At 37.2% G+C, this 16,083-nt stretch overlaps 1 protein-coding gene across 1 annotated transcript; it reads left to right on the forward strand.

Moving 5' to 3' along the window:
- Positions 1-4: 4 nt before the first annotated feature.
- Positions 5-16,033, forward strand: snx17 (sorting nexin 17). Its single transcript, XM_033990416.2, has 15 exons — positions 5-771; positions 2,857-2,931; positions 3,766-3,883; positions 5,713-5,777; positions 6,965-7,075; positions 7,567-7,657; positions 8,105-8,192; positions 10,534-10,603; positions 11,819-11,911; positions 12,267-12,470; positions 13,471-13,599; positions 13,688-13,765; positions 14,176-14,250; positions 14,332-14,373; positions 14,465-16,033. Exons 1-15 carry the CDS (start codon positions 712-714, stop codon positions 14,582-14,584), a joined length of 1,419 nt encoding a protein of 472 aa, XP_033846307.1. The 5' UTR covers positions 5-711; the 3' UTR covers positions 14,585-16,033.
- The last annotated feature ends 50 nt before the right edge of the window (positions 16,034-16,083 follow it).

The following is a 16,083-nucleotide window of genomic DNA, read 5'->3' on the forward strand; positions in this document are numbered from 1 at the left end:
GTTCAGTCCAGGGAAATTGTTGCGATGCCTCCGTAGAGCTACCACAGCACAGACAGATTGCACAATGGACTAGTGGCAATAATTTGTGTGCAGTATTTGTGCTTTTAACCTTGCCTTATTTTACGTATGATCTCCTATGTTGTTCAAGACATATTTGGTCAAATGTAGGCAATTCAAGAGTCACGTAAAACCACAACACGTGCTGCTAGCTCCAATCTTATTTGGAAAGATTTTTGCGACGGCTGTGCGACGCTACTGCCGCGGGACTAGGATCCCTCGGCACCTCATCCTGAACTTCATCTGGCTCTCCTAATAACCAGGCATACCCGGACACAGTGAGTGGCAGTGCATATCCGATCGCTTTTTACTCCAAAAGTGGAATATTTCGTATGCAACGCAAACTGTGAATGTGTATCACTTAACACATTGCAACATGGCTGCTCCGTGGACGCCAGTGACAAAAGTTTAACACTGACGCTGGAGAGATTTGCAGTGAACGCTGGCTGGTTAATGACTTATTTGCCTGGCACAGATTTGGTCGGACTATTAGACCAGTGGGCACGACGTGACAGCCGCGTCCTGCTCCTCTGAGGGTCCCCACTGATAATCACTGCAGTGGGCTTATTGAAGAAGAGCTGCTGCTCTTAACGCCGTGGACTGGTGGCGTTTAGAGAAAGAAACATCTGGCACCAGTCTGTGTTTCAACTTAAAATGCATTTTTCCATACCCGAAACGGAGGTGTGTACAGGAGAAAATGGATCAACCTTTGTGGTGAGTATTCTTTGGGTTGGGGTTGTTAACAAGCCAGTAGACCTGCATAGCCAGCTGGCTTCAGCCTGGATCATTCCCTGGTATCGCAGTAATGCACATGAGTTTGTGAGTAGGCCTGTCTTTCCAACTGTTTGCCCTTAAGTAATTCTTACCTGAGGTTATTGTACTAGTAAGTTATGGTTTTTGTAGTACAGCAAGTTAATATTTAAATCATGTCACAAGCTTGTATACCTTACTGTCAAAGTCACTTGAAAAAATGTGCTTAATCTTTGATCCTTTGGTTTAAAACGCTTGTACATTTAGGCTTACAAACATTAGGTGTACAGGCAATCTTATTTTATAGGTCTAGGTAAAATATAATGAAGAATGGTAGAATTAATATTGGTTTGAATGGGTCTGCATACACACTTGTGGCCTATGCTGTGCCCTTTATATGTAATGATTATAATTTCCTTTCTTAGACTGAGCAGAGACTGGACTATACAGATAATTCATTATGGCTGTTCAAGAACAACTGTAGTACAGCATTATCAGTGAAGTGAAGTAAACTCAACTACCTCCAGAAAGTACTTGCACTGTGGGTATTTAGTGCCTGGAGGAGGATATGGTCAACATGCTGGTGTGTGGATATGAGGCTCTCCATTTGTGAATACAGTGATTATGTTGCTTGGAAACAGCTATGGTTGAAGTTGATTTTTCTGTCAGCCATTGATATGTGTAGTACATGCTTTTGTCCCATTCTTCTTAAGAGCTTTGAAATGCCATGTGATCTGGGTCTGCTCACAACGGCTAGTTTCTCAAAAATAACTCAAAAATATTGAACATTAACTTTGAGAGTTAATCTATTTTGTATAAATAAACTTCAGCTTCATGTATAGAAAGAAGCACAACCTTTTGAAGTGGCTACAAAAGATATGCTGAATTTGAAGTAACTGCATTTTCAGTACACTTAATGTTTCCTTTGGGAAGGTTCAGGTTACTTAATATCTAGTAGTATTGTTTATTTTCAGTCAGCTTGTTCAATGGTCCATGCTATGTTGTTATTGTACAGTATATGAAGAAGAAAGTCACCTGTTTTGCCCTGTCAAGCTCAGTTCTGTGACCTTCCTGCGACCCGCCCACAGGAAGCCCCTCCGTTGATTATAACGCTGAACGATGGCTTGTGTACCTTGGAACTAATACTGCCATTCTATTTGCTGAGTTTGCACAGGGTTTTTAGAATAACAGCCCAGCACATTTTAAATATAGTCCTGTTTTCACAGACACATTATTTCCTGATACAAGCACATAATATTTTATCAGATTATGAGATTGACCCCCATGGTTTGTGTAGCACGTGTATATTTTTTTAAACTGTTTTTTAGTGTGAATGTGACTGTAAGATTATTGGAAAGTTTACAAACATCATTTAGAATTCAACATATTGGAAATGATGTGGATTTAAAGTGAAATGAAAGAACTTGTTTTGTGTCTTATCGAGCTGCACTAAGCCTGCAGTAATTCATTCTTCCTTCCTGTGTGAATTTTGTCCAGTGCCTACAGTCACATATTTGAGTTTTTGTTGGCTTTTCTGTAAATGCTTCAATCCTCATCTTTCACAGTAAATAGTTATTATTATAGTTTGTGTGGATTCGAATACTTTTGTGTTGGGAGGTAAATGCTGTGTTAGATTAGGCTGCAAGTTGATCAAGACTATTCACAGGGAAAGAAGAAGAGGAAGACGAAAGTGCTGACTCTTTGTCTTTAACTGGCTGACAGCTATTGCAGAGTGACCACGACATACTATTAAAGTATTTATTGTGCTGATAGAATATCCTGTTTAGCTCTGATGTGGTGTTAACTTAGCTGTTTTTGTCAGATGAGCAAGTTTAAAAGGAAAATTAACTGACTATACACGGAAAGCAGTAGTGAGCAGTGGATTTGTAATGTTGGTTAAGCTACAGATGGCTTCTGTCAAAACAGAAATTGCTCAATGCTACAAGCCTCCTTTAATGTACTTATTCATCTGTGTACCTGTTATGGCTGTAAAAAGCAGGAAATCATATATTGTAAAGTGTATACTAATTCTATATTCTCTCTTCACAGGCTTATAACATCCATGTGAATGGTGTGCTGCATTGCAGGGTTCGTTACAGCCAGCTCCTCAGCCTGCATGAACAGGTATAAACCATCGACACATCATCAAATATCTCTAGGTCTGACATGAAAGGCCCCTGTGTGCTTCTGCTGCTAATCCAAAAAACACTTTAAATGTCACCACATCAACATAGTCCGGCTTTTCCATCCTCTGTGTAGCATGCTGTTCATTATGGCAGTATTTGCGCATCTAGAGGTGTACTTTATTTTTGGGGGAAGAATAACCCACTTCAGATGTTCTTAGAATGTAAAATGCTTTTCTTGTGCTACCACTGTCAGTGGGAACTAAGTACATGTGTTAAATTAACACTCATCTGGGTTGAATAATAGTAATGAGTTATGAGTAATATCTTCAACTGTCTTCACACTAAAATTGGTCCAACTGACAGCTGTTCCATGGTTACAGTGTGACTCTGATGAGAGCGTGACCCCCAAACTGATGATTACACATATTCTGATAAAACTAAGTTAATTGTTTTAGTAGCATCTTTAGAATCAGGGCAGTATTGGTCTGTAGGTTTGAGTGGTTCTTTGTATGTGATATTAGATGGAAACACATGAGTCAAAACCCTGGCAGACAGTACACTTGGAAAGGCTGTATTCCCAGACCTCCAGATGTGTCTGTCTGAAGGCTCTGAACGGAAACTCCAGCAAATACTTCTCAAAAGAGCTCAAAATAAACCTGTGATTCATTTTCAACTGTATGAATGTACCTACGTCTTTTACAGCACTCCACTGACAATACTAATTTTGTCCATATATTGATTAGTTGAGTTATACTTAGAATTAGAGAATTGGTCCTGCCTTAGTTCAGCAATACGCAGCTGTAGCATTGAAGCATCTGTTTTACATTGGCAGATAAAGAAAGAGTATGGCAGTAATGTGGTGCCCGCCTTCCCCCCAAAGAAGATTTTCACACTGACCCCCGCCGAGGTCGAGCAGAGACGAGAGCAGCTGGAGAAATACATGCAGGCTGGTGAGTTATTCATATACCATCAAGACCATATAGACAAGTTACAACAAGTACCACATCTGAATTATTCATTATTCATTATATTAGCTAACATTTGACAAAAGTGCACCTAAATGTGAGATATTGCTGTGTTAATCTAATTGCTAAGTCTAATTGCTGTAGTAGATGCCTAAAATCATTACTAGATATTGTTTTTCCTTTATGCTATTGTAAGCAGAGTAATGCACTATATAGACAGAATTTAATTTGTTAATTTAATAACGTTTTATAATTTGGGGGAAATTATGCAAAAATTGGCCCTACACATGCACTGCTTGAAAATATCTGTATGTTTATTTTCCATGAAAAAACAAACTTAACTACATCACAAAAATAAACAACATTTTGGCCAAAGCTAAAATCTAAATCTTGATTGGCAGCAATATATAAAAAGCGTTATCCCTTATATTTACAGTAATGTTTCAAAGTAATATCCCCATGCTAATTTTTGTATAACAATCAGGCACCATGCCATTGTGTCTTTCTTGCAAATTGCTCACATTTAGCAAACACTTTACAGTTGAAGTTGTCTTTAGACATGTGAAACTGGCAGCAGAGCTCAGTTTGTTTTAATCCTGTCAAGCCGCGGCAGTTAGAGCTGAACAAGGCTTCGTTGTTCCTCTGTGTATTTGCTCATAGTCGCTGCATACGCAGGCAGGGTGTTCTTAGCCACAACTCCACTCTGTTACATCATGGAAAATAAACTACCTCACACATACAAGTGCCTCTGGTCTGTCAGAACTTTAACTTTTTGATGAAGGTCAACTTTAGTGACCTCTGTATGAGGAAGTTTAATGGTTGTTTTTCACTGAAGGGCTGAAGAGAAATAGTGGATTATGTGCAGAGTAGACAAATGTTTAATTTAGAATTCCATAAGCTCAGAGTACTGTAAACTGGTCTCCTTGAAAGGACACATAGAAAAAAAAACAGCATAGAAAACTATGCTGTAAGTTCACGCGTAAAATGATTTAAACATTTCTTTCTTTCTCCTATTTTGCAATTACCGTATTTTCTGGACTATGTGTCACTCCAGAGTATAAGTTGCACCAGCGAAAAAATGCATAATAATGAAAAAAAAAACATATATAAGTCGCACTGAACTATAAGTCGCATTTTTTTGGGAAATTTATTTTACAAAATCCAAGGCCAAGAACAGATATTATATCTTTAAAGGCAAGTTATAATAATAACAATAACATAGAGAACAACAGGCTGAATACAGCACGCTAAATATAACACATTTATTGGTGTATTTATTCAGCTACATGAAGTATATACAGCAAACTGAATACGTGTCTGGTATGTTAACGTAAGATATTAACAGTTAATCAGATAACTAAAGCATAAAAAACAATCTAACAAGTTTACTCTCGATCTTACTCCAAATCACTAAATCCATTGAATTCTTCATCCTTTGTGTCGATTCTGAACAACTCCGCCTGCTCCGGAAGTAGAAGTGCTGCTTACTTGTGGCTGTCATACTGGTACAAAAGCCTAGAGTGCCACTGCATGGTTGTCAGTGTGACATTAATGAAGATGAAAATATATTTTAATAATTTCACATATAAGTCACATCTGAATATAAGTCGCACCCCAGGCCAAACTATGAAAAAAAAGTGCGACCTATAGTCCGGAAATTTCGGTAATTTAGTTATTGCTATGCAAACACATGGTTGGATAAAAACAATAATAATAACAATTGATTTTTGACCATAAATCTGCAAAATTTCAGAATTAATTTCTTCATTATTTTCATTGTGATTGTCATTTGTCTTTTTTTTTTTTTTTTTCAGTGCGACAAGATCCGTTGCTTGGATCTAGTGAATTGTTCAACAGTTTCTTAAGGAAAGCCCAACAGGTCAGTAACACCTTTGATAATACCTTGTGTACCTAATTGTGTCCTGACAGCGAGTGTGAACCATTCCTGTCCAGTACAATTACTAAACTGCGTGTTGGTGAGGTGGCTGCTGTCGTAGGCACTGTAGCCCACACTGTTATTTTGAATGTGTCATCAGTTTGAGCAGCAAGTTTGTAAGGCTGTAAGCTCTAATGCGAAAAATCACTAAAACACATTGGACTACAGATGAATCAGCACTTGCCAAATGTACAGTATTTCTTTGAGCTCGCAAACACTTTCCAAATGCTGCATAAGGATTTCCACTTCCCTTTTTGACTGAATCTTACAATAGCGTCTGAGTGTGGCCTTGTAAATTTACTAAACTTAATGAAATGCATAATGTAGCTTGTAGTGTATTCTATTATTAATTTTAACTACTACAAGCCATAAAGTGTTTTTTTTGGTACTGGCACATTAGTTATTCAGCACACACTTGCAGCATGTCAACATTGATGATTGGCTTATGACTTATTCAGAGCAGATAGTGTGTGTTCATTACTCAAACTGTGACTGGCGTTTCCCCGTGTGTAAATCCAATAACCTTCAAGGCCAAGCCCGTATGTCACCCCCCCCCCCCCCCTCTACCCTGCTCTCTTTCCCTGTATAAAACAGCAGGCACAGAATAAGAAATGACTTACCACCCGCTGTTATTTCATCTGCACCTCGAGTGGCTACGATGTACCCACAGACCCCCGCCTGAAAACATGCAGGATAAGAGACGATTTAGCAGAATGGCTCTCAGCCACATGAAGCCTGGGTTTAGATGGAAAATATGTATTTTATAGAATCAGCTTAGAAACAATTATTTATTAGTGTGAAATATTCATATAATTTAGCATTTTCTTTGTTCTTCTTTTGCCATCAATTTTGGCACCCGGTGGCAAATAAATAATAAATATATATTATTAAATAAAAAATAAATAAATTATTGTAAATTAAAGAAGATGGTCTAATGAAGAGAAGTCTTCAATTAGTTATAAGATGGCATTGTCACCTGTTACCCCTATGTTAGCGTTTTTTATTTTGTTGATACATGAAATTACAGGAAATGTTTACTTCCTGCTTTATAGTACTATTTTCTTCTTTCTTTCTTTATCTCATTTTCACGTAGTCTGTGGATGTCTGAAAGATAATGTGTGCTTCCACAGGAGACCCAGCAGATTCCAACAGAAGAAGCTGCTCTCGACATCTGCCTCTCCAACGGTCAGAAGGTCACAGTCAACATCCTGACTTCAGATCAGACAGAGGATGTACTCGATGTAAGCGGCACTCAGGATGGTTCTCTCTATACAAGATCCTTTTTACATCTATTGATGTATAAACAGAAGATTATGGCTATGGCTGCAATCACACTTGCACACACATATCAGGGTTGGGACTAAACTAGGAGTAAACCTGGACTAGACCAGGACTAGAACCAAACTAAGACTAGAACCAATTAAAGCCTATATCAGAACTAAACAGGGATGAAACCAAAAACAAACCTGGGCAAGTGTGTGACTAGCTTTTAATGAAATATGTAAGTGCCCTTATAATCTGTTTGGAGCAGGTGTTTTTGTTGGCCCTGTTGACATAACACAATGGTCTTTCCTTTGTAAGTATAGTCATTTGACAGGCAAAGGTGTGACAGCAAAATGTATGCTTGGTGTCACTTGCTACCTCTAGCAGCACAAAAAAACTCATTATTTCCGATTAGCCGTATTATTTATTTTGCCTGAAAATGAAATGCATCCTTTTTGTCTTTGGCTAGGCTGTTGCAACAAAACTCGATCTCCCAGAGGACCTTGTGGGTTACTTCAGCTTGTTTCTTGTTCATGAAAATGTAGATGGAGGTTTAACATGTAAGTACCCACATACAAGAGGAAAAATATTTAATGGTTTTATCTGTCACTACTTTTAGTTCATTTTTGCAGCATACCAGACCAAATATTCACTAGGTCTAGAAGTCTGTTTATAAATTGTCTCAAAAGATGCAGCACCGTGTGGAGAGGCACTGGAGTGTAGCTGAGAACCCCACTGCTGGGTGTCTTATTTGAAGCTTCCCACAGTGTCTCCAGCACGCCTGCTCAAAACATTTATAAAATTCATTGTATAGTTTTCCCCATCTAGTGTGCATAATGGTGTTTGCCTGCATATCAAGTAGCCATCTGATGTTAAGGAGGTTGTTTCCCCAATCCCATGTATCACACTAGGGACCAGTGCTTATGGAGGGCATCTCTGAGTATGTTGTTCTCATCATCCACATGTTTTTTTTTACTCTTGTAAGACTCTCTTCCTGTGTCTCTCAGTTGTACGGAAGCTGCAGGAGTTTGAGCTGCCTTATGTATCCATTTCCAGCCTTCAGAGTTCAGAGTTCCATATACTACTACGAAAAAGGTACTCAGTCACATGTCCCTAGCATATTTATTGTTAAATTATCATGTTCATTATATCATTATATCATATCATTTCATTTCATCTCATTTGATTTTTTAAGCATATCTTTTTAACTTTGTGCATGCCCCTATTTGTATTTATTCAGTGTGTTTATGTTGCACTTTTTCACCGAAGCAAGTTCCTAGTTTGTGAACTGTGTTCACAGACTATGGCAATAAAAGTATTCTGATTCTGATTCTGATTCTGATGTAACTTCTGTTAAGAAGATGGTGATCAGATTCTGGAAAGGCCAGAAACAGGGAAACTGTGGATGGAGGAGGATGAAAATATCCAAGCTGCATAAAGATAACAATTAGACAGACCCATAAGTATGGTCTCTGAGTTGTGAATTTTAATCTTGATTGCTATTATTGGTCCAATCAAGTACAAACATTGTGTTATTGCAAAAAAAGAAAAAAAATATTAATTCAATATTAATAAGTGGCTATAGTGTCAGCCTCATACGCTTATTTTTACTTCTGTGAAACCTTTTTTCCCACATGATTCAAGTTTTTAATAGGATAAAGAAGCATTTATTATGTTGATTAGTCCATCCAAGTTTGATTATCCTTAGATAATTCTGGATTGATAAAGTCAAGCCTCTGCCAAGTTCTTTGGTTAAATTTGGCTACTTTGTAAAAGACAATGGATTAAAGATTACAAAATAAAACAAAGACGCTCTATTTTGGGAATCAGAGTTCTTAACAAGATTCTTTATAATCAGATAGTAATCATGATCAGAAAGTTGAACCTCCCAAGAAAATAAGAGGTATAGAAAACACAGAAATGTTTATAACTCTTAGGCGGGCTAGTAATTCATGTGGTAATTTCCACCTTCAGATTGGAGACCATTGCATTTTGCCCATTTCTTCTAAGTTCTTTCCTCACCCTGCCCCCTGCTGACTGAGGTACACCGGATGTTTATTTTCTTTCTGCCTGAAGGAAAGTGCAAGTCCTTCTGACCTAGTTTTTCAGCACTGAGTGAAATGAACCCAAACAACTAGGAACTGCTAACACAGCCCCCTCCAGAGTACAAGACCCAGGGGAGGATTGGGTTGTTTGTTTTGGAAAAAAGCATGTTGCAATTTAGTAAAACACAGACTCCAGCAATGCATCTATCAACATTTTGGACTTTTTATACTTATACATTATCCCACAACTAATTTTATGCGCTGTTGGGCTTAGTAGTAGTATACAAGGTTTCTTAATTGAGGATTTAATCAAACTTTCTTACTATAGTAAACCTATCCTTTTCTTGTTGGCTGCTTTGAATTACTGATGTGGTCAAGACGTCTGGTTTATATCAGAGTGAACACTTTTTTTTTTAAATCTCCTAAACACAGCTCTCCGGGACTTTTAGCGAAAACGTGTTAAATTTCATGCCCCTGTAACGCCTGACCTCATAAAAATAACACAAGGCTCTTCTTTAAATCATGTCAAGTGAGATTTCACACAGGATTTTCAGAAAGAATAGAGTAAACATAGACAAAAAAATGCAAAAACAAAAATTATCCCAACTAGTAGCACATGGCGAAGTTATGAGGAAGTTAAACACACATTTTGAGCTTGTAGTAAGAAAATGGACACACAAGCACATGATAAGATGAAAGACTGAATATACAGATTTCAAAATATGGCTTGGCGATATGACATTCCTTTATGTTCATTATTCAGTATTTATTTTTATTAGATTTTAGTATTTCTAATGGTGACTGCCACCAAGTTACACAATAAAATAAAAAACAAATCTTCCAATGGTTGAAATCTGCCCAAACCATATTGTTTGACTAATAAAAGATTTGCTGTAGACCTCTGTAGCAATGGGATTTTTCACCATTTGAAATGAGTACATCTCAGTTTGATCAAAATGCAATTAATTACACAGGCCTATTTAAAAAAAAAAATACATTTAATCAAGTCAGCAATTAAATAATTCACATTTTGCACACAACTGTTTGTATATGTCTTTCTGCCCCGTTGTCAATACCATGCATTTAAATATTTATGTATGCACTGCAGCCCTAGATCTGAATCTTTCAGTCTGTACAACCTACAGCTCTGAATGTCACTTTGGATTTTCTGCTCTCTGGAGCACCCACACGTCTCTGTGTAAAACCCACCAGCACTATGGCTACAAATATCCCTGAGCCTTTTCAGAAATACTCCCCAAGATACACACTCTAATCTGATTATCCCACCGGTAATCTAGTTTGCAGCTGTGCTATTTGAATAATAATACTCATTCTATTATTCACACAGTCGATGCAGCTATCTCAAGGCTTTTGTTCTTTCCTTTGTGCAGCTACTGGGACATGGCCTATGACAGTGATGTGATGGACAACAGAATTGGCTTGAATTTGCTGTATGCCCAGGTAAATTGTGTGGTTTTTTTAAATACAAATAAATTACATCATTTAATTTTTTGTAGAGATCTAAAAAGGTTACACTGATAGATTCTGTGTGTAGGCTAGAATTCGATTCAAACTGAGGCCACAATGACAAAAAACATAGATTTTTGTTTTCACTTCTAAATACGTTGAGTGTACATTTGACATTTGGCTAGACTTGTCATTCGATTGCTATTTAAAAAAAAAATTATAATAATTTTTTAATCTAACGAGTGTGTAATTGGTTGCTGTTGTGTTGTTGAAATTAGTTCTTAAAGCCATAGTTTGTTCCTTGTATAATTAAAGTTTTGATGCTTAATATCTTTGCACATTGTCCTGAATTAATGTACGCAACGTGATGGAAACTATACGCTTAAAAAGTGTTAGTTTGTCCTTTTGACCACTGCCTTTTCCTAGAGCAATGTCAGCATGCTATGACTTTGCACTATTTTAGTGTTAGCTCTTTGTGTTCCCAGTGATCCTATTAATAGTGGACTGTCTTTGCAGCAAGAACTGCGATCTGATGTATTTTTTTTTATTTTTTTTTAATAATTCTTTATTTTCAGATAGTGGTATACAGTTACATTACATTATTCATTATTAGAAAGTGGATGACTAAGAGAGAAGGAACCAGTGAACCAGTGCACCTTAAGTAGACATGTATAATAAATAAAAAAGATTAAATTAAAGTAAGTACAAAAGCATAAACAAAAATGAAGGGACAGCTTCTTTACAGCAAGATGGGCTAATTATTTAACCCAGTTAGACCATAATTTAATGAAAGCAGGTTTTCTGAGACAAATAGAAAAGGTGATCGCTTCCATCCACTCTGAGCTTCTGGGCGGGCTCAGGAAGAAGCCAATGTCTTGTTATTGCGTTTTTAGCAGCTGATGTCAAAATTCTAAATAAATATTTGTTTGTTTGTTGAAGCTGATTATCAAAATGGCCAAAAAAGAGAGTTAAAAATTGTAATCTTACATTATAGTATACTGACTACTGTGCGATCTGATGTATTAAGCATTTTTGAAGAGGCTACTTGGATTAAAACTCAGTGCTAACTGGGGTCATTAGTACACATTTTGTTAACCTTACAGTAGAGTGAAAGGGCATGGGGTAGGATTTCACCAAATATGTATTCATTTTGTTCATGTGCACTATAAAATCTGCAGTCTGCTGATGCTGCTGTTTGTGCCCCCTCAGACTGTGGCTGACATTGAGCGAGGCTGGATTCTCGTCAACAAGGATCAGCACAGGCAACTGAAATCCCTGCAAGAGAAAGGCTCCAAGAAAGAGGTATAGGTTTCTTATAGATGGATTTTATATAAATTAGTGCTTTAAAAAAATGTATTGAGCATAGCCAAACCCATATTGTCTTGTATATTCAGTTGCATTAGTTTTCTTAATGAATACTAGTTTTATGATAATTTATTAAAATTTACATCTTGCAATTTCACATGGCAAAATATTGACATAGCAGGTAAGAGAAAAAAAATGATAATAAATTTCAATGAAAAAAAGGGTACTATGAAACATAGAAACACTGTAAAAACTTGTTATTCTGCACTTTTACTGTATGGTGCAAAAAATTCTATTATGAAATGTATACTGACCTTATATTTTTGTGACTTTTTACCCTTTTTCTTTCTAGTTCATTCATCTAGGACAGACACTAAAGTATTATGGTTACATCAAGTTTGACCCGTGCATAACAGACTTCCCTGAAAAGGGTTGCCAGGTAATCGTTAGTGCTGGCAACAACGAGCTCAACTTCCACGTCAAACTGCCCAGTGACCAGATGAAAGAAGGCAGCTTCAAAGTCACGCGTATGAGGTGCTGGAGAGTCACATCTTCTGTAAGTCAGTTGTACTGTACTAGCACCATATTTATAGGTCTCTACTTCTCACTGTTGTACCACTGTCTTAAGTCGTGCCAAGTCATAGTTTTTACTCCAGGCAGCTTGATAAAAGTGCTGACGCCTGCTCCATCTGTCTTCATCAGCCCAATTACCCAAAACAGGAGAGCCACCCGAGGAATGCGCTGTATTGATCGACACAACAGCAGCCGCCACTGTTAGACCGATAATGACTTTTGGATAGCGAGGACTGTGTGTTGTTCTATGCATTTATATAATTAAGCTAGTGGTGCTTTGACAGTCAAATCATCATAGTAGGAGAGGAGAGTTAATGTATAAAGTTGCTAGACCTGCAGGCAGCAGCACAAATAATGGTGCAGTCTGCCAGCATCACACAATATAAACATTGTTGGTGACATACACTTGCAGTAATGCACTTTTTAATTGTCTTTGCATCCTACCGCCACATACCGACATTATAATATTTATTATAGTTTCCAAAACCTGAAGTGCTACATTGTTATTATTATTAGACATTACAGTAACATGTGAAATCTTAAGTATGTTGACTTCTGTTACACACTGTAAAAGGCTATACTATAAACTAGTCTACTGAACCAGTTTGTTCACTGCAAAACTAGTTAAAACATAATAGGTCCAATGTCCATTATCCAGCTGTTTTGGCTTGTGTGACTATGGAGTATGCACAACACTGCTGTTTGCAGTTAATTCCTGAGCCACATTCTCTGAGGTGAAAATCATTTTAATGGGCTTAATCCTCTCCTATAAACTATTCAGAACATCTTATTTCTTTGGCAGCCCCCATGTTGCTTAATTTCAAATTTTATCCTGATTTTTTTCTCTCAGGAACTCATATTTTTTATTGTCTTTGTTCCTGTAAAGCAAAGAATTTAACAGCTCTACTTTCTAGTGACACAAGCTCACAGGCATGAAGGTTACAGTGTTTAACTAATTACAAAGAACTACCCTGTTATTTCAGCAAGTCCCAGTCTCCAATGGTACAAGCAACCCCTGCAGCTCATCCAAGTGTGACGTAAAACTGGAACTGGCCTTTGAATATCTCATGAGCAAAGATCGTCTCCAGTGGGTCACAATCACTAGCCAGCAGGTTTATATAACAATTTGGGTTTTCTATTAGTAACATACTCTATACAGTATTTTTTTTTAGCTGTACATTGTCAAACTCTGTGTTTTAGGCCATTATGATGAGCATCTGTCTCCAGTCCATGGTGGATGAATTGATGGTAAAGAAGTCTGGTGGAAGCATCAAAAAGGTTAAGACTTTTTTTTTTTAAGTTGCACTGTGTAACTTTTCTGGGGGGTATCACCTCATTGTCTGCATAGAGATGTTATTGCTAGGCCTGGAATATTCCACATGTATTTAATTACAGGTGTTTCATTGCTTAAAAATGCCTAACATGCATTCTTGAGTGGAGACGCTTCTCCACAGATCTTTGCCTGGTAGTGTCTCCACGGAGATGGACAAGACTAATGCCATACCATGGAACATCCCAGGCATGGCAATAATATTTCCATGGAGGCAAGCTGGTGTTGTACCCTCCACCAAAAATCTTGTATAGTGAATCTTTTATGTTATCAAATTGAAATATATGCTTTTTAGTTCCGTTTAAATGCCTTTTCACACACTTTTTCTCTATTCAAACATTAAATCCTTGTGTTTCAGATGTTGAAAAAGCGACACAATGGTTCCTACCACAGGTCTGATAGTCAACAAGCTGTGAAATCACCCCCTCTACTGGTAAGACCTGGCACCACTTGTTCTAAGTTCAACATTAACCATATTTCAGTCCTTCACAGTCTCTTTATCTGTACATTTCAGGACTCACAGGAACCCAACCGCGAGCAAATTGTCAAACTTTCTGTAAATGTTTTTTTTTTTTTAATCTAAACTCTTTATTAAAATACAATAAAGTTAATATTTTTTCTCTGTTTCAAATTCAAATTTTGTTTAGACAAAGCTGAGTTCGGTGTCACTTCGAGGGATCAGCGCTTCCAACTCGTCCAATGATATCAGTGGTAATGATTTCCATGGTAACTACGCTTTTGAGGGAATCGGGGACGACGACTTGTAACTCCCATCAGGCTCTGGCTTTTTCATTCCACCCTCTCACCCTGCGGGACGTCCCAGACCACACGCTGAACTGAGCCGAGAGCCACACAAGTGTTTAACTCTGCCAGATTGTAGCCTCTTTAATGAGATAGGTCGCTGCCTTAAGCTCTCTTCATCTCAGCTGTGCCCTTTGAAAACATTTGTATCATGATATCAAATAGTAACATTAGCACAGTTATTTTTGAACAAAGCTAAAATAGCATGAAGCTGCAGGTATTGAAAGAACCATTCCATTTGATATGTGGCATCTCTTAAACAGTTGAAGGTACAAAGGTTGATTTTTCTAGCTTTCAAGTGCACGTTTCTAAGCAGAGAGCCATATATTTAGTTAGACCTGGCACTAGTGATTAAAACAGCAGAATTAAGCAGCGAATGTGTTAAAATGTCAAACTTGTTAAACCTGTGCAAACCAAACTGCTATTTTCTTGTCATTCTCAATGTGCACCAAGTGTCTGGACATCTGTGCAGTCTGTAGTTTGAGCTTGTGGATACTGCGTTCAGAACTAGCCTTATCTTTGTTTTTGCCTCACGTTCATTTTGTCTTTGGGTCATCTTGCAGATGTTGGTATGTGATTGGCCAGACTGCTTGCACTTGCTTACTCTGACATTTTGCACAGTATTACAGGTGGAGGTGAATGTTTCCATTGTGTGGAGATTTCTTTAGGGCTCTGGAAGTTTGTGATTTTTTTTTTTTTTTAAGCATTTTTAAGGTGTCTCATAAATGCCAAATTATAGTTTACTAAAGCATTTTGCACAAAATGACAATAAAAAATAAAATGTCACTTTTTATATTATGTACATGTAATAAAGTATTCTGAACATTTACTAATAGCATAATTACCATAGCCTATTGTAATCAAATGTAATCTAAGTTGTATAGAACAAATGCTTAAATGGACTAGCATTTATTGTTTACAAATGTTTATTAGGGGACTTTTTAATTGAATATTTTTGTTTACAAATTATGATTTCTGTGTCTTGTGTCTTTGGGCTTCTGTTCAACATACATTGTGCCAATCATCTCAGAGGATTTAAGTAAAGGTGCTTTGAGGTGGCTAAGGTGAATTGCTGGAGTGAACATGTCTTATCAAGAGCACATAACCTAATCTGTTCATGATTATAATCATTCCATTTATTTTCAGCTTTATAAATTATGTTGCCCTTAGCCATTAATCAATGCCAGCAAATCCCTCTGGTTTTTAGAACTAAAATAATCTATTATGCTATCATTAATGCTATGAATGTCTGATGATCTTAATTATTTTTTTAATTGGTCTCAAATCAGTCGACTGTGTGATTTACTGTGTATTCTTATCACCAGCATCACAAATGTTAAGGATTGTATTGACTGTTGCCAACGCCTGTCTGGTCTCGTCATCAAGCTAAAATAAAACTTAAATTAGACAACCTGTTACTCTGTTGTCTGCTTTTTGGGCTCAATCTAACTATTTACAGAACAAA

Source organism: Periophthalmus magnuspinnatus, chromosome 24 (assembly GCF_009829125.3).
Source record: "Periophthalmus magnuspinnatus isolate fPerMag1 chromosome 24, fPerMag1.2.pri, whole genome shotgun sequence".
NCBI lineage: Eukaryota > Metazoa > Chordata > Actinopteri > Gobiiformes > Gobiidae > Periophthalmus > Periophthalmus magnuspinnatus.

Excerpts from the sequence above, each read along its gene's own strand:
- snx17 (XM_033990416.2), top strand. The coding sequence starts at position 712 with ATGCATTTTTCCATACCCGAAACGGAGGTGTGTACAGGAGAAAATGGA. Across the intron at positions 10,604-11,818 it reads TGAATTTGCTGTATGCCCAG|ACTGTGGCTGACATTGAGCG; the intron begins GTAAATTGTGTG and ends GTGCCCCCTCAG. Across the intron at positions 12,471-13,470 it reads GCTGGAGAGTCACATCTTCT|CAAGTCCCAGTCTCCAATGG; the intron begins GTAAGTCAGTTG and ends CTGTTATTTCAG.